This window comes from Mustela nivalis, assembly GCF_964662115.1.
Source record: "Mustela nivalis genome assembly, chromosome: 9".
Classification (NCBI taxonomy): domain Eukaryota; kingdom Metazoa; phylum Chordata; class Mammalia; order Carnivora; family Mustelidae; genus Mustela; species Mustela nivalis.
This window is the reverse complement of record NC_139028.1, coordinates 102,449,563-102,472,382: the sequence shown is the minus strand read 5'-3', so window position 1 is coordinate 102,472,382 and position 22,820 is coordinate 102,449,563. Positions and strand designations below refer to the sequence as shown.

The following is a 22,820-nucleotide window of genomic DNA, read 5'->3' as shown; positions in this document are numbered from 1 at the left end:
TGTTCCCTCTCTCGCTATCTGTCAAACAAACAAAATCTTCAAAAAAGGAAAAACATAAAAAATTGACCAGGGCAGGGGCGCCTGGGTGGCTCAGTGGGTTAAAGCCTCTGCCTTCGGCTCAGGTCATGATCCCAGAGTTCTGGGATCAAGCCCCGCATCGGGCTCTCTGCTCAGCGGGGAGCCTGCTTCCTGCTCTCTTTCTCTCTCTGCCTGCCTCTCCGCCTACTTGTGATTTCTGTCAAATAAATAAATAAAATCTTAAAAAAAAAAAATTGACCAGGGCATACCTGAAAAACATACCTGGTCTCCAATTTATACCCCAAGCTCAGGCCTGAACAGTTCTTGGCCTCAAACAGTGGAAAGGGAGAGACCGTTTGTCCTAGAAACAAATGGCAGTGAGTTTGCTGGGACAAATTTCATACCTTCCAGGGAAACAGATATGTATAGCTCTGTAGTATTCGGTCTCTTCGATGGGAGACCCCACGTGAACATTTCTGCACCATAAATCCTGTTACTACACTGTAACAGTTTGTTTCCTTGGGTGAGAGTAGGTTAAGCTGTGTGAACTGCTCTCCTCTCGGATCCCACGCCCAGTTCTCCACCTCTTCTCTCTGTTTAAGGCCCATCTCCAAGAAGTGGGAATGAGGCGTCGTGGGGATGATGACATGGGTGGCTCGTCACACACTAACCGTCTTTCCACAGTGACCCCAGAGCCCAGAGCAGGCGGTGGCAGGAATTATCTTCATTCTTCCGCCACTCTTTTTTGTTTCTTTTTTCAATAGTGTCTCTGGAGAATGGTTCGACTCTTGCCTGATACCATCAACAGCATTAATCTGGACAGAATTCTCCTGGACATACACATTTTCATGAAGGTCTTTCCCAAAGAGAAACTGAAGCAATGCAAAAGCGAATTTCCCATACGGACCCTAAAGACGCTGCTCCACACTTTATGCAAATTGAAAGGACCCAAGGTAAGTGAGCACAGCAGCTGGCCCCTGAAGGAGCTTGAGGAGAATGTTCTGGATATGGCATTGCCATCTGAACGGGCACATCTCCCTCAGATCCTAGACCATCTAACGATGATCGACAACAAGAACGAGTCTGAGCTGGAGGCGCATCTCTGCCGGATGATGAAGCACAGCATGGACCAGACGGGGAGCAAATCCGAGAAGGAGACAGAAAAGGGAGCGTCTCGAATAGTAAGCAGCCTGACCCCGAAGGCTGAGGGTGACGATCTTGTCGGAGGTGTGAGTGCTGGAACCCGCCTTGCTGAGGGTCGAGTGTGAAGGCGCGGGGACTGGCTACAGCGCCGTGCTGTGAGCATTTCCACCTGGAAGTTTCCTTATCTGAACGAGAGAGAACCGTGTGGTCGCCACACAACCACAGGGTGCCGGATAAATCCACGGCGAGCTCTACTTAGGAAGCAGTGGGCCAGGTCCTTCCTCATCAAGTTTAGCTAAACACCTGCGCCTGGAGGCGTTCAGTGTCCCGGAAAGTAGGGGTTTTCTGGCGCGCACACTGGTGCTTCTGTTAACTGCAGGAACATACCAGTAAGGTCTGGGTTGTGAGAACTCTCAGGTCTTATCAGTCGTGGGTTCCTAATTAATAACTCAAGTGTAGCCAGTCCTTTGTGTCTTCCATTTGCAGGATGAAAAATCATCAAAGGCCAAAGTGAATGACTTCTTGGCTGAGATTTTTAAGAAGATCGGCTCTAAGGAGAACACGAAAGAGGTGAGAGGCGAAGGATGAGCCAAATGGGCGCCTGCTTGACGGGACGGGCCACTGACTAACGTCTGCCCCCTCTTCCTTTTTCTTGATAACCAGGGCCTGGCGGAGTTATACGAATATAAGAAGAAGTATTCAGATGCTGACATTGAACCGTTTCTGAAAAATTCCTCCCAGTTCTTCCAGAGCTATGTCGAGAGAGGCCTCCGGGTGATTGAGATGGAGAGGGAGGGCAAAGGCCGTCTGCCCGCATCTGCAGGTGCGCTGTGTCCCGCGGCCGCACGCGTGAGCTCAGAGTAGCTCCAGCCCAGGAACTGGAGGTTTTGATTGGCTTTAACTTACATCTGTGCTCCTCAGTCCCTGATGGTCACCAGTGACTTCCACACTGCTGCAGTGGCCAACACAGTCACCTGACTTGGCCCATCAGCAGTGTTCAGCAGGGGCAGAGCTCCCTGCCCTTGAAACCGTCTCTTCCCTGCACCTCCTGGTGTCCGTGCTCTCTTGGTCTCCTCGAGCCTGCCTTTCCTGGCCTCTTCCTTCTTGGCCTCTGATTCTTCCTCTCCCTGAATTCTTCATCTTGGCGTTCTCAAGGCTTCAGTCCGTACTCTCTTCCTTCTTACTCTCACTCCCTTAACTAACTCGTGTATTCTCATCGCTTGAGATTCCATTTACATGCCAGCGAGGCTCGGGGTTGTCTAGGGTCCAGCTCAAACCTTCCTGATCCCAACACATACATCCTACGCAGTGCCTCCACGTGAGTCTCCAGTAGACATGGTCGACTCAGCGTGTCACAATCTCAGTTCCAGATAAGTCCTCCAAAACCTGCTCCGTTAACTTTCTTCTCCATCTCGGATGATGGCAGCTTGGTCCTTCTAGTTTGCTTAGGCCCAAAGCCTTTGAGTCGTGCCCTTCCCTCTGTCGAAGCCCTTTCGGTTCTGCCTGCAAACCCTGCATGCGGATTTCTAACCCACTTCCCAGGACCTTCACTGCCCCTGCTCCGGTGGGAGTGTGCTCACCTCTCACTGGTGTCTAGCCTGTTCTCCCAGCTGACCTGCTTCCAGTGCGGCCTTCCCGTCATTGTTTGCACACATAGCATCGAAACAGCGCCTCTCATTCTGCAAAGGCTCTCCCTTTCTCAGTAAGAGCAGACGGCCTCACAGAGATCTACAGGGTCCGACGTTGTAAGGCCCGCTGTCAGCTCTAGAGCCACACATCTCTTCTATTCACACTGACTCCTGTTCGACCCCAGCCCCCACAGCCTCCCTGCTGTTCTGGAACGCACCAGACCCACACCTGCTGGGGGCCTTTGCCCCAGCTATTTCTGACATGTAGCTTGCTCTTGCCCAAGATAGCCTTGAAACTAGCTCACTCTCTTCCCTCAGATCTTTGTTCAGAAGCCACTGTCTCAGGAGACCTTTCTTAAAATTCACAGCCTACTCCCATCCCTTGGATCAAGCATATAGAGTGTCCATATGTAGCATGCCGTCCATACGCAGACATTCTGCTTGTCACACTTCAAGGAAAAGACTCTTAAGGTCTTGGAGAGGCATAATTTCAGGTGTTAAAAATAATTGAAGAACCCAACTGAAGCTTCAGCCCAGCAAGATACACAGTGAGAGGCAACATGACTAGAACCTGAAAACCACAAAGGAAACATGGTCTTTTGGTTTTGTTTTTGTTTTTTAAGATTTTATTTATTTGAGAGAGAGACCCTGAGAGAGAGCATGAGAGGGGAGAAGGTCAGAGAGGGAAACAGACTCCCCATGGAGCTGGGAGCCTGATGCGGAACTTGATTCCAGGACTCCGGGATCATGACCTAAGCCGAAGGCAGATGCCCAACCAACTGAGCCACCCAGGCACCCAGGAAACATGGTTTTATAGGCAAACAAATCCGAGATTGTAAGAGTAGAAGGTTCAGGGAACTCACAGAAAAGGAAATGTGGAACAGATATGCGTGCTCTATTCTGCACAGTGAACAGGGGTCTTTCTTTTAAGGCTCTTGACAGCTGCTTTCTGTAACTGACACCTCCAGGGTCTTCTCTCTGGCTCTAGCTCCTGTAAACAGGAATTTGCACACATAGGCATTTTCACTGTGGAGGGAGTAAGGTTTCAGCCTGACATGGGGATGGATGAGCTTTCACTCCTGTCATTCGGCAGTGCCTGCTGAGTGCCTCCCATGGGCCAGGCAGCAGACGACAGAAACCTCTGCTAGAGTTTAAATTCCACAAGGGCAGAGACAGACACAGAACAACGCACCTAACGAACACTACACTGTTCAGTGTAGACTGTGGCAGGTCAGAGGCAGTAAGCGGACATAGCATGGTTTGCTTGATCGAGTGGGGCCCCCTTTTTTCACTTCCAAAGGCCTTTCTGGTGACAGCCAACATTAGATTGGTGCTCGGGGCCTACACAGCACACAGGCAGCCCGAGCGTGTGACCCCACTGATAACGGAGTGGCTCCGTGTGGACAGTGTTCGGACAGCGCCCCTCGCTACTGGCTCTCACGTCCTTCCTCAGTCACTGGCCTCCGATCAGCACATTCTCCGCATGTTTACGTTAAGGATTCCTTTTTTTCCTAGACAGTAACCTTTGGTGCTACTTTTCAACTTACCCTAAGACCTGCTCTTTTTGGCTTATATAAAGTGTTCTCTCTGATACCAAATTGGGTGTTTTAAATGCCTACATTTTGTGATTGTTCCTTCTCAGAAATTTAAGAACTGTGATAGACTTTTCTGGTTTTTCCCCTCTCCTGCAAGAATATTGTTCTCCATGCTGAGGGTGACAGATGCGCCCATTCCTGTCCCTCTTTGGGGTGTGTGTTGGACATCTGTGTTTCCGCCTTTGCCCCCTGAACACGCTGTCGCCTCAAGCTCCCTGCGGTCTTCCCGGTTTGAATAAGCACTCCCCCGTGTGTCACCTAGTCCAGACCTAGTCTAATTACGGCCAGCATTTCAAGGCCAGTGGTTCTTCAGCCAGGCACAGTAGCCTCGGGAGCAGCCTCGGCTTTCGGCTGGCCCAGGCCAGCGGCGGGATGATGGGTTGCAGCCCCCTCAGGTCCCAGGATGCGGGCGGAGGGCGCAGCTTTCGCTCTGCTCTGCTCCGTTGTTTCTTAAAGTTCTCGCTCAGCTTGTCTCCTACATTCCAGAGCCCGTTTATCACCAGCTCCAGATGCGACTCTTGTGGATATCTGGGTCTTCACAGTGGTGTAAACTGTTCCAAATCGTTCCCTGTGGCAGATGACCCGGGGCGGTCTGGGAGTGGGACGTGCGTGCATTTGGCGGCCTTTCCCCGTTTCCTCTGCAGGCATCTCCCCGCAGACGGAGGTCACGTGTATGCCCGCTCCCACGAGCACGGTGTCCTCCATAGGTAACACAAACGGAGAGGAGGTGGGACCGTCTGTCTACCTGGAAAGGCTCAAGATCCTCCGCCAGCGTTGTGGCCTGGACAACACAAAGGTGCGCTCCTTCCCTCCGCGTGGGGCAGGGCCCGGCCGCTCTTCCCGAGCTGCGGGCTGACCTGGGTCTCGTTCTCTCCGCAGCAAGATGAGCGGCCCCCGCTGACCTCCCTGCTCTCCAAACCAGCAGTCCCCCCTGTCGCCTCTTCCACGGACATGCTGCACAGCAAACTCTCTCAGCTCCGGGAGTCCCGGGAGCAGCACCAGCACTCGGACCTGGATTCTAACCAGACCCACTCTTCAGGAACCATGACCACGTCCTCGTCCTCCACAGCGAACATTGATGACTTGAAAAAGAGACTGGAGAGAATAAAGAGCAGTCGCAAGTGAAGCTGCCCCCGCCCCACGCCCCACAGCTCTAGGTCACTAAACTCGGCGTCCCCCTCGTGGCAGGGGCTCGGCGGGCCCGGCGCTCGGACTGGCAGGACGCGTCCCCGTGCGGGCCGGGAGGGGCGGCCGGGGCGCGGGCCTCTGTCCACACTCTGCTTCTCCGCCCGCGCCCTGCCTCTAGCCGACTGTCCATGTCGTAGTTTAGTGTACAGACTTGTAAACAGCTGCCCTCCTCTCGGCTCCGACTAGTCTCCACAGCCTTTGTCTTTTATTTTTAACTGCTCATTTGTAAAGTTGTCCTGATCTTTCCTAGCTTTTCACTCTTAGAAACTCTTTAATAGTTTTCCCTGGAGTTTGTGAGCTCTTCTGCCCGTAGCCCGGAAGGGTCGCTGTATTCTGTATGAACGCATGGCATGATACAACTAATTTAAGAGTCTTTTATAAATAAAGTTTGCATTAACTAGAACGGTCTCCCAAGATGCTCCGTACCTGGGCAGCTTTTTCTGTCGTGTCCTTGGGACCGGCTAGCCAGCCAGCCTGTGAAAGCGGAGAAGGTCCCCCCCCGAGGAGCAGCGCCTTGCTGGGGTGCACAGACTCGTGCTTCTCCTCCCTCAAAATAGGAGGCGGCTCCCGGGGGACGGAACAGTCCCTTTGCTGTGCATTCTGAGCTTCTGGGCGTAACTTCCCTCCCACCAGCCCCGTGGCGCCAGGGAGCTCTCATGCTTTCTGCCACTTAGCACGCAAGCTAGGGCCCAGGACGGGCCGGCTGTAGTGCTTTCCACACGGGGACCGGCCTCGGGTTATGACTGAAGGAGGATGGGGTGCTCAGGGGCTTCCCGCCTGGTTTTCGGGGCCTGAGGCTAGACCCACAGTTGCTTCCCGCTCAGGCTGAATGAGGACTGGAAAGCAAGCAGAGGAGTCCCCTCCAGAATAATCCACCAGGGTCTCCCTCCACAGTCAGAAAAGCTCATTAGTACTTAGAAGCTCTGGATTCAGACGGCAGACCTCCTGGGCAGCCAGGAGGGTCAAGGAATTCTTCTAGGTGATATTCTACCCAGCTGGAGCTCAAGCAATGGAAGGTAGACAGAAAGCGAGTGCTCTGTTGATTCTAGTCGAGGCTTTCAGGTGCTCCCTTCCCCTGTGCTGCCCGAAATCACACCTCCACTCCCTTGTAGCGGGAACACAGGAGTAGGCCTCCCTGGAAGGAAGACGGAGGGTTCGCTCACTGCTGCCGGACTAGGACGATGCACTTGGAAGGAGTGGCTGTGCTCAGGTCCGGAATTTGCAGGGCTTACAGCTGTGTTGGAGGGAAGCAGCCTTGAGAATGCGTGCCCTTGTTTCAAAAGCAGAGCTGGGATGTTCTAAGTCTTAATCCCTTTCCCCGCTCTGGTGAAAGCTCTGGGCTGCCAAGGTCCTGCAAACTCACTGAACTCCCAGTTTTTACCCAGCTTCCTGGTTGGCCAGAACCAAATAACGAGGACAAGGAACTCCGTCCTAATTCTCTGTTCCTTGATGGACTGAAAAAAGGGAAGGGAAAACACAGGGGAGGGAAGTGGGTACAAGTGCCTACCTTTGGTCCTTTCCCACTTCACACCATGAAGTTTTAAGATCGTAGCTGAAGAACTGAGGCCAAGCACAGTAACCGTGGTGTTGTCCGGGCTCTTCCGCCACCTCACTCCCAAGCTCAGGAACAGAACTTGGACGCGGTCCTCCAGACAATCGTCCAGTGGTCCACCTGCCACACCAGTCAAAAGTCATCGTGGTGCCGCTGGCGAGCTGCGGTGTCCAGCTCCCAAGTCACAAATGCCCCGGATGGAAGAGGCAGCAGGCCACGGGGCAAGTCTGGCAAGTCTGTGGCACTCCGTGGAAGGGCAGCGTGTGTCAGAGCCGCGCTCCAGCCTCGACTGGTGACTGCCAGCAGTGACGTTGGAGAACATGCTGTGACTGGGCAGCTGTAAAGGCCCATTTCTTAGAAATGCCAGATGCCCAAGTCTGTAACTACTATGGGAGTGGGAATTCCAGGAAGCAGCCACCACACTGACGAGCTCCTTGTAGGGCCGAGAGGAAGGGGTGGCAGAGGAGCTCTGCCAGCGCCAGGCAGGAGTGGGAATGAGAGCAGCCAGGACTTGCGGGCCGCGTACTGGGCCCTGCGCTTTCTGCTAAGTGCACGCTGCAAATAACCTAATTTCATCCTCACACCCGTATTAGGTAAGAATGTCCTCATACCTTCTACGGGAGGAAACAGACTCCTGGAAATCATTGACTCATCCATGGTTCTCCCTTTTAAGGGAGTAGCCAGGATATGAAGCCGGGCAGTCTGACTCTGGGACCCACACTCCTAACCACCCTATCCCACAGTACTCCCAGATGAAGCCACTTAAAATACTTAGCCTTTGGTGGGGCGTTAAATCTGATGTCATTTTAATGGTATTCGGAAGGATGTAGGGACTTACTGGGGAAGTCAGAGATAAAGATGTGCCTCCTTACCCTTCTTGCGCTGGTCTGTTCCCCCTGCCTCGCTCTGTTCCTGGGATAAGCACCTTACCGCCCCAATAGTAGAGTGACTGAAAGCCCAGTATCTTCCGTTTCAAGTCCAACTTTAACCCTTCCCAGCTGGTGACCTTGGACAAGATACTTCAAGTCTATCTCCTCACCAACCTCTTCTGAGCATTAAATGAGGGAACCCATGAGGGCCCTGAGTCTGGAGCATTTCGGGGCTCAGCCCCTCAGGCTGCCACCTCCCTGTCCCCTGCCCTCCCTGCCACCACCCCCCCCCCCGCCGATTCTAGGAGTGGTGGACTCGCTAAGTCCTGTTCGTCCAGTCAATGCTGGCTCTTTCTGACCTGCCCACGAACAGCACTGGGAACATGGAGGCTTGTTGACAGCCACTTTTATTGGAACTATACAGCTTCAGGAACAAACCACAAAAATAATCCTGCTGGATTGGTTTCTATGATTTTGCAGTGAACAGCCCCCTAACTTCCAGACTGATCGATGACCTTCTGTATCCACTTCTTCAGGCGGAACACGTGTGTGTAGAAGCCGTATTTTCCATCCCTGTCACAACCTTCACCCCATGAGACGATGCCCATTTGATACCAGCGGTTGTTAAAGGGGCTCTGAGGAAGAAACATGGGGTTTCCAAGAGGGTAAGTCCACAGCATGGCAACAGTACCCTGTCAGGCAACCATTCCTGAAAACAGTCCCTCTTTACTCCACCCGGCCCCCCTAGCCTTCAGCAATGCTTACCTTCATGACAAAGGGTCCCCCACTGTCGCCTTCACAAGCGTCCCCTCGTTTCCCTTCATTGGGCTTGAAACCTTGAGAGAGAACAGCAGGGTTTAGGCGCAGAGCTCACTCTCCCACACCCCCCTTGAAGACAGCGAGTTGGCGAGTGTACACTTGACCCCTTGTGGTCCTCCTCGACGCCTCGTTCTCTTACCCCACACACGCAGTCCTTCGGCTTTGCTCTCAGCTCCATCTCGGACCCACATCCCAACTGGCCACTTCTCACTGCTTCCGCCCCGGTCACACCACGTGTAACTCTCCCCTGAACAAGTTTCCTGAATTCTGCCCCCCACACACACACACAATCCATTCGCTACTCAACAGGCAGAAGGACTTAAAAAGAAAATACTTTAGACCTCCAGGTGGCTTGAGGATAACGGCAGTTGCCTTTATCCAAAACTGCCCTCATACCCTCCATAAAGAATATGGAACAACGTGAAGACCGACAGACGCCACACACACACGTCATCACCGGAATACAGAGAACACCCAAACTTCAAATCAATTTAATATACTTAATTATTTAATTAACTAATTATGTTAATAGTTAACACTCATGTGGAGATGAGGCTGTAAATATCTGCTGGATAAAAGCAGTGGGTGCGGCTGAATCGGAATCTTGTAAATGACCCTGAACACGTGTGAATGGCAACTAAATCGATCCACACCAAGATACTCCAGGAAAACAAACAAACCAAAAATATACGAAAAAAACTCCTCAGCAAACAAAAATTGTCCCCCAAAACACCACCATGAGATAGAAGAAAACTATAACCGAATTAAATTTCCTCAAGCCAGTTTGTACGCTGTAACAAACACCTTGCATCAGAAATCCAAAAATTAGAAATAAATGAACAAAACAATAGCAAGAAATGCAAAGCAGATAGAGGCTGAAATGGAAGTCAGCCCAAGGAAGAAATCTGAATCTCGCAAAAAGAAAAATAAAACTATGGAATAAAACTAATATTTATGATAAAAGCCAAGAAAACTTCACGGAAATAAAATAAGATTTGGGGGTGTATTATGCTGAAAGGGGCCACACTGGGCTGCTGACCAGACTGCCCAAAGCTCTCCACTCTGAGACAGAGCCCAGAAAAACTTCAGGATGAAGGAAAAAGCCCTCAAGGCATCCAAGCAAGAGACCAAACACCTTAAAAGTTCCAAAGAATGACTCCAGCATCTGATTTTTCAAAAACAACATACAAAGTAAGCAACAACAAAGGCATACTTAAAAAAAAAAAAAATCAAAGGAAATGTAAGCCACGGATTTTATATGCAGCCAAGCAGAGCTTAAGGTGTCAAGACAACAGAAGAACAATTGTAAACACATGGAAACAGGAAAGTCTACACCCGTAACCATTATTGGAGCATCTACTAAACGACAGGCTTCATCCAAACAAGTGACGGAAGCTTCGGCAAAAAGGGCTGATTAACTGTTCCGACAAGTAGAAGAAAATGCATCTAAAAACATCAAAATCCACGGGCCTGGGTGGCTCAGTTGGTTAAGGCTCTGCCTTCAACTCAGGTCATAACCTCAGGGTCCTGGGATCGAGCCCCACATCAGGCTCTCTGCTCAGCAGGGAGCCTACTTCCCCCCCACCCTCTCTGCCTGCCTCTCTGCCTACTTGTGATCTCTCTCTGTCAAATAAATAAATAAATAAAATAAAAAATAAAAATATCAAAGATCTTGAAAGAGGAAACTAAACTCCCTGACTGCTGTATACCCAATAGATGGGAATGAACAATTTAAAGGTCATATAAGAAAAGAAGGAACTATTTAAAAAAATAAATAAATAAATAAAAACCAAATAAAAAATAAAAAAAAAAGAAAGAAAAGAAGGAACTGGGCACCTGGGTGGCTCAGTTGGTTAAGCAACTGCCTTCAGCTCAGATCATGATTCTGAAGTCTCTGGATTGAGTCCCAATTCAGGATCCCAGCTTTAAGGAGAGTCTGCTTCTCCCTCTGACCTTCTCCCCTCTCATGCTCTCACTCTCTCTCCCACAAATAAAAAAATAAAATCTTTACTAAAAAAAGAGAAAGAAAGAAAGAAGGAAGGAACTATGGGCATTTCAAAAAGGTAGGAGCCCAAAAGATAATCACTGGAACAAAAATGCAAACCTTCCTAAATATGTATATTTAAAAACACACACACGAAAAAGATTGCACAGGAAAAAAGCAGAGCAGATGAAACATAATTACAAAATAATATGAATTAATACTTATCCAATCACAATAAATAGGAATGGGCTTAACTCACCTTTTAAAAAAGAAAAAGATTTTTAGTTTGACTCGTGAAAAGCAAGACCCAACTATGCTGGATATAAAAGGCAAAACAAAGTGATTCATAGAGGTTAAAAGTAATGGGATGGACAAGGTATATCAGGTTAATGGAAACCACACAGTAGAGACGGTGATCCTGAAATTGAAAATAATGTGAAGAAGTACACTTTTAATGCTAAAAGCCACAATTTGCAATGAATGAGTAACAGTTATGAATATCTGCACTGACCAGCACAGCAGCCACATTTATAAAGCAATTCAAGGAGACAGAAATACACTGGCAGAATTTAACACGAACACGGTATAAGACAGATCAAGTGAACTGAAAATAAATAAGGATATAAATGACCTAAGCGGGGACGCCTGGCTGGCTCAGTCAGTGAAGCACGTGCCTCTTGATCTTGGGGTTGTGAGTTCAAGCCCCATGTTGGATGTAGAAATTACTGAAAAATAAAACCTTTAAAAATAAAAATAAATGACCTAGATAACAAGTGATAAGGTACTTTTTTTTTAATACTTTCTGGATATGAATCAACCTTTACACATGGATAACTGAGAACATACCTACACATCTCCAGTATACACATAACAGTCACAAAAATTGGTCAAATAGCTCTCTTGCAAAAAAAAAGAAATCAGTTTCATAAAGTAGAAATACTACAAACAGGGGCACCTGAGTGGCTCAGTGGGTTAAAGCCTCTGCCTTCGACTCAGGTCGTGATCCTAGGGTCCTGGGATCGAGCCCCGCATTGGGCTCTCTGCTCAGCAGGGAGTCTGCTTCCTCCTCTCTCTCTGCCTGCCTCTCTGCCTACTTGTGATCTTGGTCTGTCAAATAAATAAATAAAATCTTAAAAAAAAAAAAAGAAATATTACAAATACTCTTGGAGCACAGTGTGGCAAAACTCAAAATTACTACCAAAATTGAAACATAAAAGGGCCCTCCAAGCTGGAAACTTAAAAACCTCCTACTAAACAGCTCTTGGGTGAAAGAGGGATACAAACTGAAATTACAGAATTTCCAAAAAACAATAATGAAAACACTACATAGTGTTTTCTGTGAACAGAGGAAAATGCATAGCCCTACTCAGTAAAAATTAAAGAACAAAAATAAATTAACCGAATTATCAGCTCAAAAAGCTAGAAAGAGAACAACAAACTAAAACAAAGCATAAAGAAGAAAACACCTTTCAGGATAAAAGGAGAAATTAATGAGGTACAGAATTGAAAAGCATCAGGCCTAACTGAAAAGTCAAATTCCTAGATATCTTGTTTGCTTTTGGAACCACTCACTAATTTACTCAAGAAACACAATATTTAAAATAAAGGGGTAAGGAGAAAAAAATCATAATATATGGCAGTACCCTAGAAAGATACAATATAGACTTGAGCAAATGAGCAGACATTTCTTTTCCTTGAAAAGAATGGCTCAACATCAAAAAGATGTCAGTCCTCCCAAAATACTTCATAAATTTAACACTCCCAACAAAAATATCCATCAGCTTTTATTTATGGAGCTAGACGAGTGGACACCCAAGTTCATATGGAAAAATAAACACGCAAGAATTATCAGGAGGGTCCCTGGGTGGCTCAGTGGGTTAAGCCGCTGCCTTCGGCTCAGGTCATGATCTCAGGGTCCTGGGATCGAGTCCCGCATCGGGACTCTGCTGAGCAGAGAGCCTGCTTCCCTCTCTCTCTGCCTGCCTGCCTCTCTGCCTGCCTCTCTGTCTACTGTGATCTCTCTCTGTCAAATAAATAAATAAAATCTTAAAAAAAAAAAAAAAGAATTATCAGGAAAACACTGGAAAGAAAAACTGCAAGAAACAACAAACCCTACCAGGTACTAAAACATACTCTAAAGCCTCTGTAAGCAAAACAAGACAGTACTTTACTAGAATAGACAATAGACCAGGAGAACCACATGGAGTATCTTCTAATAGAAACAGACTTAAGTACAAATAGAAGCCTAGTATGTGAGAAATGTGACATCTCAAATTACTGGGGCAGTCAGTAGAGCACGGGATTCTTGATCTTGGGGTCATGAGTTCAAGCCCTATATTGGTTATAGAAATTACTTTAAAAAAAAAAACAAAAAACAAAACAGGGTTGCCTGGCGCCTCAATCAATGGAGCACGTGACTCTTGACCTTGGAGTGGTAGGTTTGAGCCCCATGCTAGGTGTAGCGATTACTTAAAAATAAAATTTTAGGGGCACCTGGGTGGCTCAGTGGGTTAAGCCTCTCCCTTCGGCTCAGGTCATGATCTCAGGGTCCTGGGATCGAGCCTTGAATCAGGCTCTCTGCTCAACAGGGAGCCAGCTTGCCCCTCTCTCTCTGCCTGCCTCTCTGCCTACTTGTGATCTTTCTCTGTCAAAGAAATAAATATAATCTTTTAAAAAAAAAATAAAATAAAATCTTAAAGTGGTGCCTAGGTGGCTCAGTTAAGCATCTGACTCTTGATCTCAGCTCAGGTCGTGATCTCAGGGTTGTGGAATAGAGCCCACACAATAGAGCCCTGCACTAAGCACGGAGTCTGCTTGGGGCTCTCTCTTCTCCCCAATCTCTCTCTCTGCCCCTCCCCCTGCTCCTGCTCTCTTTCTCTATAATAAAATAAGTAAATCTTTTTTAAAAATAACAAATAGGGGCACCTGGGTTGCTCAGTGGTTAGAGCCTCTGCCTTCAGCTCAGGTTATGATCCCAGGGTCCTGGGGTCGAGTCCTGCATCAGGCTCTCTGCTTACCGGGGGGCCTGCTTCCTCCTCTCTCTCCCCCTGCCTCTCTGCCTACTTGTGATCTCTCTCTGTCAAATAAATAAAATCTTTAAAAAAATAAATAAAAGTAACAAATAAATAAAGTCAAATATTTTTTAAACATCAAATTACCTGGGGCAAAGATACAATTTTTTTAAAATGGTGTAGGGACAGCTGGTTAGCTATTTGGACAAAGCTAACTGCCATCCTCTGCCTGCCCACCTCCCTCCCCTCATCTACTGCTGCCCTGCCTGTGCTTCCTGCACTCCAGCCACACCGGCTCCTCGCTGTTCCTCAGACACCCTAAGCAGGCTCCTGCCCCAAGGCCTTTGCATCTGCTCTCCCTCACCCTGGAAGGCACTTGCCCTAGACTAGCTCACTTCTTCACGTCTCTTCTCAGAGAGACCATCTCTAGGCTTGTCCAACCACTCTATTTGGACTGCCCTGTCCCCAGCTCTCTCTCCCTTACTCTGCTTCAATTTTCTTCCTGCTAGATTCTACATCTGCTTATGGACACTCCCTCCTAGGTAGGAAGCTCTGTGAGGACACAGGCATTATGTTTGGGTCCTTGTAAATACTGATCACAACAGGCATGCAAAAAGTATTTGCTGAATGACTGAAGGAACAAGGCTTTGCCCCCACCCACGGCCTCATGCTGGTATCTGGACTCCCACAGATGGACGATGTAGCCAGTGACTAGCACCATACCTAGCACCTTACTAGATCTACTACCTCATTTAGCCCTCCTACAACCTTATGGGACAGAGACTTGCATTCCCATCTCACAGATGAAGAAACTGAGCCTCCAAAAGTTTATGCAACTTTGCCCAAAGCCATTTGACTTATCAGTGCCCAGATCCAGGACCTGACTAGGTCTGTGACCTTCCCACGTCTCCAGCGCCCCCGCGCCCCCAGTGGAGGCCCAGACGCGCCCGGGGCACTTGCCGGCACAGAACATGTTGTCGGTGATGCGGATCCGAGTGGAGGCCCTGCACACGGGCCGCTCCACGATGGGCAGGTTCACCACCTGCAGGACGCTGGGCTGCACCTCGGTGACGCTGGACGTCCACATCTCCTTCAGGTTGCCCCAGCCGGTCACCCGACCTTTGTATCCGGCGCGGAGCAGTCTTTGGGGGGAAGGGAGAAGGACCCCATGAGAACCAACCCTTCCGGAAGTGCCCCCACCCGCATCCCGGCCCCAACACTGCCCCTTGGAGACCAGAATCTCAAACAGTGGTGCACAAAAGAACTTTTGGGTTTCCTCCAAGCCCCTGAGGCCTGGAAAGGGGAGGGTCCGCTGGGCCCAGAACACAGCCCTGGGCGCCCCCATCCCCCACGCCCTCCAGCGCCCACCTGATTGCAGTTTCCTTGTCAGGCAGGCACACAGGGTGGATGTAGTCGCTGAAGATGATGGGTTTCTTGAGCTTTAGCAGGGCTATGTCTCGGTCCAGATTCTCCCTCCAGTTGTACCTGGGGTGGATGTAGATCTTTTCCAGCATGGAGATCTTCTCGATGCTTCGCTCATACCTGTGCAAAGAAGGAAATGGGGAAGCGGTAAGCGGTAAACCTCCTGGTGAGGGGCAGCCAGTTCCTGCCTGCGCTCAGGGCCCAGGAATCGGGGTGACCCTTGGGCCACCTATGAGGGGAAAGGGCTGCCTCCTGCCCTGGCCGTGTCTCCCGGCCTGAAGCTGTTCCGGGCTTCGGAGTCAGAGAGTCCCAGCAGGTGCGGGAAGAACACAGGCCGGCACCCTGATGCAAACAGCCTCCGTTCCGAGCTCACACCTGGGCCACATGCTGGTGCCCGCAGAGGAGCTGGAGCAGGCGCACAGGACTTCACTCTCTGCAAAGCCCCACTCTGTCTTCAAGCCTCAGTCCAGACATGGCCAAATGGCCTTTCCAGCAGAGTCTGCTGGGTTTTCTACTGTGGGCCGTGTACAGGCATATCCCACAGGCCCCAGAGCCACCAGAACCCTTCATGGTCACTCTGGAGGACTCTGACCCATGACAGACACCCACGGGCCCCCTCATTCTTGTACCTAGTGCGGGAGTGCTTGCCGATGCGCACCAGAAGGTCATTCTCGGTGAAGTTCTTGTCCCAAGGTGGGTACAGGAGACAGTGGGCAGCAGTGAGGACCCAGCGGTCACTGATGAGACTAGCCCCACACAGCAGCTCCTGGGGACTCTTCCGGAAAAGCATCACCTGCCTGGGAGGGGGAGTGAGAAACATGAGGAGCTGGGGGTCTGCGCTAAAGTAGAACGTCCCAGGTTGGGGGCGCCTGGTAGCTCAGTCGTTAAGCATCTGCCTGCAACTCAGGGCATGATCCCAGGGTCCTGGGATTGAGTCCCTCATCGGGCTCCCTGCTAACCAGGAAGCCTGCTTCTCCCTCTCCCACTCTCCCTGCTTATGTTCCCTCTCTTACTGTGCTTCTCTCTGTCAAATAAAATCTTAAAAAAAAAAAAAAAAAGTCCCAGCTTGGGGCACGTGGGTGACTCAGTGGGTTAAGCCTCTGCCTTCGGCTCAGGTCATGATCTCAGTTTCCTGGGATCAAGCTCCACATCAGGCTCTCTGCTCAGCAGGGAGCCTGCTTCCCCCCCCCCCCACTCTCTCTCTGCCTGCCTCTCAGCCTTCTTGTGATCTCTGTCAAATAAATAAAATCTTTTTAAAAAGAAAGAAAGAATGCCCCAGGTTTAAGCACTGGACAGAGGTGCCCATTGGGCCCAGACCCCAGGTTGATCTGGCTGCCCTGGCCTACCGGGGCCTCCACATGACACGGAGGGACTGCCTTCTGCTTTCTGCACCCCTCCCCAGCTTCCACAAGTCCAGAATTTGCACAGCCTGGCACAGCTCCGGGGTCAGAACCTTTAAGCTCCCAGGGCCTCAGCTTCGCCTTCTGCATGTGAGAAGCAACAGCCCTAATCTCAGAGGGGTGCGGGCTGTCATCATCTGGGAAGCCCAGGCCTGTGAGGGAACGGCAGCCCCAGCGGGGACCCTGGGGGCTGCCCCTAGGACGCACCAGGGTGCAAGGCCAATCTCCGCGTCCCAACCCTTCACGATGCGCCCGTCGATGTAGGATTCCAGAAGCTCGTGTTCCGTTTTGTCCTTCACCAACTTCTTCTCGAACAGAGGCCGCAGCCCACAGTCTGCACAGCAAGCCAGGTGTGAGGGGCAGCCCGTCCCCTTCCTCGCCACCCCCCCCCCCGCCTCCGCCGCCATCGTAACCTCACCTGCCTCCCCAGCGCCAAAGGTCTTCTCGTTGAAGAAGGGTTGGAACTCCCCCTCACCGGTGCGCCCCTCGATAGCCGCGTCCGGGTCCACCGACAGCGCGTCCTCATCCACCTCCTCCACCGGCTCCTCTGCGGGGACCAGGCACGGCTGGGGCCTGGCCGAGCCAACCCGCGCGCAGCCCCCCTCCCCACCTCCGGGAGACCTCGAAGACCCTTAGCTGAGAGATCAGCGCAAGGCGCCCTCGGGAACTCGGCGTCGGGCCGCAGCGGGTTCAGCTGCGCTGCGGGCCAGGCCCGCCCCTCCGCCCAGACACAGGGCTGCAGCGGACCGCGCCCCCCAGCGGCGGGGCCTCCCTGCCCCCGGGGGCGGTGCTTACCGCTCGGCCCCGCCCCAGGCCCCGCCCCCGCCACCCGGCCTCACCGCAGTAGTCCAGGTCGCAGTACTCGAAGCCACCGGGCTCCTCCGACACGTAACACCACGCGCCCTCCTCGTCCCCGTCCGGGTTGCGGCAGAAGTTCTCCACCAGCGGCACGGCAGGGTTGAAGTCCTGGTCCTTGCTCAGGGCCTTGGCCTGACTGCTGGCCCAGGCCAGGCAGGGGGACCCATGCGCGGTCACCGCCTGGCGACCCTGGTAGTACCGGCCACGCTCAGGGATGCAGGCCTCCGATGGGGGTGACAGATTCACGGTGGAGCCTCTGGAGCGCGGGATCACGGGCACAGTGACGCCCCCCTGGCCTGGTGGGTGGGGATGCAGGGGAGCAGAGTAGGTGGGGTGGGACCCGGCGCGGCAAGGGGGTCCCGGCGCGGCAAGGGGGTCAGGGTTTGACTCCCTGCCTTGACACCTTCTTCCTGTGTGACCTCTCTGACCTCACTTGCCTATAAAAGGGGTGACCCGTATGTTCTTGCAGGGTTGTCGAGAGAGTTAAAACACATGCTATATCTGGTGCATTGTGAGTCAGAAAGAGCAACTGGGCTTCACCTCCTGGGCTATCTGTAATCTGCTGGTAGTGACTGCCCAGAGTCTTTACAGAAGGAGTCAATTTCTGTAGCCGCAGAGCAGGAAAAGGAGTGAGGACTGTGGCTGCCTACATACCCAGTGGGTTTCTGCGGGTCTGTGGGGCATTGGCGGTGGGCAGGCTTGGTATATGGCTTTTGTTACCATGACTGGTGACTTGCTGTAAGACCTGTCCTAGGACACAACAGCGATGCATGGAGGACAAAGAACACCAGCCCCTATTTGGTGAGTTGAGTGCGGGCACTAACTCTTTATCCCGCCTCAATCCTCATCCTCTGCCCTGTGGTTTTGCAGGCAAAGGTGTGACTTTGGCCTGGCTCACTGTGGCCAATGAATGTGGGCAGAACGATTCACCAGTTCCGAGCCTAGGCCTTGAGACACACTGTGTGTTTCTGTATAGTTTTTTGGCCTCTGCCATCCCCCTGGGAGACGGTGCCTTTCAGCCTCAGCCCCAGGATGAGTAATGGGGAGCAGACTGGGACCCAGCCCACATGGGGAGCCATCTCAGCGGGACCCCTTTTGGTGGAAGCAGAACCAGCAGCCAAGCTCAGCCCACATTAGCGGCCACCGCAGACACAGGAAAGCACAGCAGCTCAGCTGCCCGAGCCGGCCCTCAGACACAAGAAAGAAATGCTTATGGGTGTATGGCCCTGAGCTTTTGGGGTGGTTTGTGATTTTGTGGGTTTCGCAGCATTGTTGTGGCCAGAGCTCACTGGCGCATCATGCGAAAGAATAAGGACAGCATCACGCGGGGCCGGGCACTATGAGCTTTGTTCTGCGGTGCTCAGAAAAGGGCACGTGCCCTGAAATGGTTAGGGGAGGGCTTCCTGGAGGGAAGAGGGCCTCCAGCAGGAAGGAAAGCATATTTGGAATGAACCACAGCTTGGGTCACAAGGAAGCAAAGAGACGCCTGGGTGGCTCAGTCAGTAAGCATCTGCTTTTGGCTCAGGTCATGATCCCAGGGTCCTGGGATCGAGCCCCTCATCGGGCTCCGTGCTCAGCAGAAAGCCTGCTTCTCCCTCTCCCACTCCCCCTGCTTGTGCTCTCTCTCTCACTGTGTCTCTCTCTGTAAATAAATAAATAAAATCTTAAAAAAAAAAAAAAAAAAAAACACCAGAAACAAAGAAGCAAAGACTGGGGAGGCAGCAGGGCGCAGCTCTCGCAGGTCTCCTGCCATCACTGCCCCATGGGCCCAAATATGCTGAAATGACTAACCCATGCTTGAAGGTAGCCGGGATCTGGCTTCCAGTCCCAGATTGTCAGGCCCTCTGGAGACCCCTGACCTTGGCCACAGACCGCCCGGCCCTCCCCAGCTCACCGCAGACAGGGACGCTGCACTCCTCCATCCGAACAGTGGGATCTGTGGTGTAGCACCAGGGCCCACTGGTGCTGCCGTCCGGGTTACGGCAGAAGTTCTCCTGCAGGTCGGCCCCCGGGTGGGTGGTAGAGTTGATGCTGGAATAGGAAATTGCTCAGCAGCAGCTGAGAGTCTCCAGCTGGGGTCTCCCAGCCACACACTCTCTGCCCCTCCCTGGCCATCGGGCCGGCCTGTCACTCACTCAGGCTTATGTGGGTAGCGACTCCTCCAGAGCTGACACTCGATGCCTGAGCGGGTGACGCTCACGTTCCCCCGGTAGTTCATACCCAGACCTTCCGCACAGCTGCCTGCAGAGATCCCAGCCTCGGTCTCTCGCCCTGCGGCTCTGTCCCCTCTCTCACTTAGCAGAGCCCTGTCTGTCCGCCTCCGCCAGGCTGCCTCTGCTCCGTGACCCTCAACCCGCGGAGCCTCAGCTACCACCTCTGCACCCGGCCGTCCACCAGTCTACCTCACAGCGCTCACTAAAGCTCACTGATGCCCACCGTCCACGTGACAACCGGGGGCCAGGCACTAAGGACATAGCAATGAATAAACAGAGTCAAGGTAGCTCCCTGCCCTCATGAAGCTTAGAGTCGTGGCTCCTCGTGGCCAGTGGGATGACAAAGCAAAGAAGGTCCTTCTAATCCGACCCTGGTCTGCCTGTCTTGTCACCAGAGCTCCTCAGGTCAGGGCCTTTGCAACACAGCTTTTCCAGCGATCACAGTGGCTACTTTGCATTTTTGTTTCCTTATGAGATGGGGGAGCTCCTTCATTCTCTTAAAATGCCCAGCACCTGACACATAGTGCCTGGTACATAGCAAGGGCTGAGTAAAATGTCTGTTGGAGAGGTTATTTAACAAATTAAAGCACGGCCGGTGGCTAAAGAGTTATCAAGAGCTGGGGTCTAGTGTTATATTAAAGTGGTAGTCAGAAGACTGGGGAGGAGGGGGGAGACCCCTGGCAGGTTCAGCAAGGTGGTGGCGTTTGAGCTAGACCTTAAAGGACAGGGAAGTTTGCAGGAAATGGTGATAGCTGCTCCAGGGGAAGGTGACAATGAAAGCAAAGGCCAGGAGGTAGATGCGTCCCGGCCTGTTCAGAGAAGTGCTTGAGGTCAGCGGAGCTGGAGGTCTGGGCCCATGGTTGGTGCAACGGAAGATAAGGCCAGAAGGGAAGGTTAAGACCAGAACCTGCCAAGTTTGCCAGGCCCAGAAGCTTGTGCTTTATTCTGGAGGCAATGGGGAGTCACACAAGGTTCTGGAGAATGAATGTGACCTCATCAGGGCTCTTCCCTGGAGGTGGGGAGGACAGACTGGCAGGGGCTCGCATGAGAATGACTTCCTCATCCATTCATGCATTTGTTCCTCCATCAGGAATCCTCTTCCTCACTGCCAGGCACAGAGCCCGATGCAAAGATTTGTCCTTGACTTCAGAAACCGTACGTCAAGGTCAGGCACTGGGCCGCACTTCCTGGCCCACCCCACTGGGTTCTTCTCCCAGGCTGCCGGCTCCCACCCGGGCCCCCACCCCCCGCCTTGGCTCCTCACCATCCAGACATTCAATGAGCTTTTCTCGAGGTTTCCTCACCGACTCACAAGCTGAAAAAGACCCAGAAACACTTTTGAGATTGGGGTAGGGACAGGAGGGATCGAAGTCAAGGATGGGCGGAGACAGAGAGGTAGAGAGAGGATGGAAGGAACCGAGGGAGGGGGGAGGGGCGAAAGGGGCATGGGTGGAGAAATGGATCCCTAGATGGACCAGAAGATTCTCCAGAGTAGAACATTCTCTCACTGGGGTGCCCAGGAACCCCTTCCAGGAGCACTCACCTATGTACTTGCTCCAGAACACCTCCTGAAAAAGAAGAGCTGGTATGAGGCTGTGGCATGTCCTGTTTCGTTTCATTTTTTCAGTAGACTTTATCTCTTCTCCTCATACCTTCCTCTTTCCCTTACCCTGGTCATGCAGGAGGTCTGGGGAGGTTTGTGGTAGTTTCTTACTTTTGTTTCCAGAAGCCCAAGCCCACTGGGGAGAGGAGGGTTTGAGGAGAGGGGAGCCCCCCTGCCAACCAAGATCAAAATGTTCCCACAGATGGGCTAGGCCGGAGAAGGGGGTGCGGGGGCGCCCAGGCAGAGCCCTGAGGAAGGGAAAGGCCGCACAGAGCTCCCGGCACCCTGAGGTCTCGCCGGAGTCCCACACCCCACAGTAGCAGCAGGGCTGAAGCTGAGCGGCCATGCGGGCCGGGGCCTCCGGAAACCTCAGTGCCGACAGATATCAGAAGACAGAGGGGCCCCCGATGGCCTGGAGCCTCACTAGGCTGCCGGACCTTGACACAGCCCAGGGGTCAGGACCTTCAAGAACGGCTGAGAGGACACCTGGGTGGCTCAGTTGTTAAGCATCTGCCTTCAGCTCAGGTCATGATCCCGGGGTCCTGGGGTTGAGCCCCGCATCGGGCTCCCTGCTCAGTGGGGAGCCTGCTTCTCCCTCTCCTGCTCCCTCTGCTTGGTTCCCTCTCTGGCTATCTTTCTCTCTGTCAAATAAATAAAATCTTAAAAAAAAAAAGAAGACTGGCTGAGGTCACTCATCTTGGCAGCCCAGTGAAATGAGGCCCAAGGGGACATTGTCACCAACAGCTGAAGAGCTGGGACTCCCCTGCCCTTCTGTGGTCCTAGAGAGGGCCCACCTGGAGGGAAATCACCCACCACCCCCACCTCGACCTGACCCGGCGCTGCAGAGCCCGCCCCTCACCGTGATGGTGACAGACTCCAGGGCCTCAAAAGCCTCCTCGTGGCTGCACTGCTCCTCCACACACTCTCGCTCCAGGTTCCCCTTGCGCAACTCCTCCAGGAAGCCACTGTTGGCGCGTGGGACCCGCCGGAGCAGCGACAATGCTTGCTGAGGGGCCAGGAACACTGCAGTAGGAGGGCATGGGACAGTGGCCTCCAGAAGCCAGGCAGTCGTGGCCACTGTGGGGGCACAAAGCCCGCCTAGCCTGCCCTCCTGGCTTCCTAACGGAGCTGCCTGGGATGGTGGCGGGGCCCAAACGGCTGCCCACAGTAGCCCCCTAGCTCCCCCCCATTCCCTAGAGAGCCCGCTCCGCTCCCCATATGTCAGGAGAGAAGAAGCCCCGGTCCATCCAGACCTGAGCACCCGACTCCTTCCCGATGTCGTGTATTATAGGCTGAAACCCACCTGGGCCTTGGCCCTGTTGTTCTCAGTCAAGCCAGCAGACCCCGGCCCATGCGCCCGCATCCCAGCCTGCCAGCCGGTCCCAGCCTCCAAGCCCCCTTACCATGCTGGCTGCGCACCAGGCTCAACAGGACAGCGAGGGCCAGGCAGCCCGCTGCCCACAGGCCTCGGATGTGCGCCATAGTGCGTCCGCTCCGGGGACTCTGAGGACTTGTGC

General features: G+C 52.4%; 2 protein-coding genes across 9 annotated transcripts in view; one reads left to right on the top strand and one right to left on the bottom strand.

The window, feature by feature from the left end:
- The window catches only part of CKAP5 (cytoskeleton associated protein 5), a 108,258-nt gene extending 102,283 nt beyond the window's left edge, over positions 1-5,975 (top strand). For all 8 annotated transcript variants that reach the window (XM_082747448.1, XM_082747444.1, XM_082747449.1 and 5 more), the window contains 6 exons: positions 783-971; positions 1,062-1,199; positions 1,648-1,731; positions 1,825-1,984; positions 5,029-5,180; positions 5,264-5,975. In XM_082747448.1, coding sequence (XP_082603574.1) covers positions 783-971; positions 1,062-1,199; positions 1,648-1,731; positions 1,825-1,984; positions 5,029-5,180; positions 5,264-5,509 — 969 coding nt within the window. In that variant the 3' untranslated portion in view covers positions 5,510-5,975. The remainder of the gene's footprint in view (positions 1-782; positions 972-1,061; positions 1,200-1,647; positions 1,732-1,824; positions 1,985-5,028; positions 5,181-5,263) is intronic.
- Positions 5,976-8,382: 2,407 nt separating this feature from the next.
- Positions 8,383-22,814, bottom strand: F2 (coagulation factor II, thrombin). Its single transcript, XM_082682735.1, has 14 exons — positions 22,707-22,814; positions 22,163-22,326; positions 21,244-21,268; positions 20,965-21,015; positions 19,623-19,728; positions 19,382-19,518; positions 17,469-17,783; positions 17,048-17,176; positions 16,837-16,963; positions 15,859-16,026; positions 15,176-15,349; positions 14,768-14,949; positions 8,759-8,829; positions 8,383-8,628 (listed from the first exon to the last, which is right to left on the bottom strand). Exons 1-14 carry the CDS (start codon positions 22,783-22,785, stop codon positions 8,485-8,487), a joined length of 1,872 nt encoding a protein of 623 aa, XP_082538861.1. The 5' UTR covers positions 22,786-22,814; the 3' UTR covers positions 8,383-8,484.
- Between the last annotated feature and the right edge of the window lie 6 nt (positions 22,815-22,820).

Coding starts and splice junctions, on each gene's coding strand:
- F2 (XM_082682735.1), bottom strand. CDS start 22,785: ATGGCGCACATCCGAGGCCTGTGGGCAGCGGGCTGCCTGGCCCTCGCT. Junction 22,327..22,706: donor CCTGGTGCGCAGCCAGCATG/GTAAGGGGGCTT, acceptor CTCCTACTGCAG/TGTTCCTGGCCCCTCAGCAA. Junction 8,629..8,758: donor GGGGACCCTTTGTCATGAAG/GTAAGCATTGCT, acceptor TTTCTTCCTCAG/AGCCCCTTTAACAACCGCTG.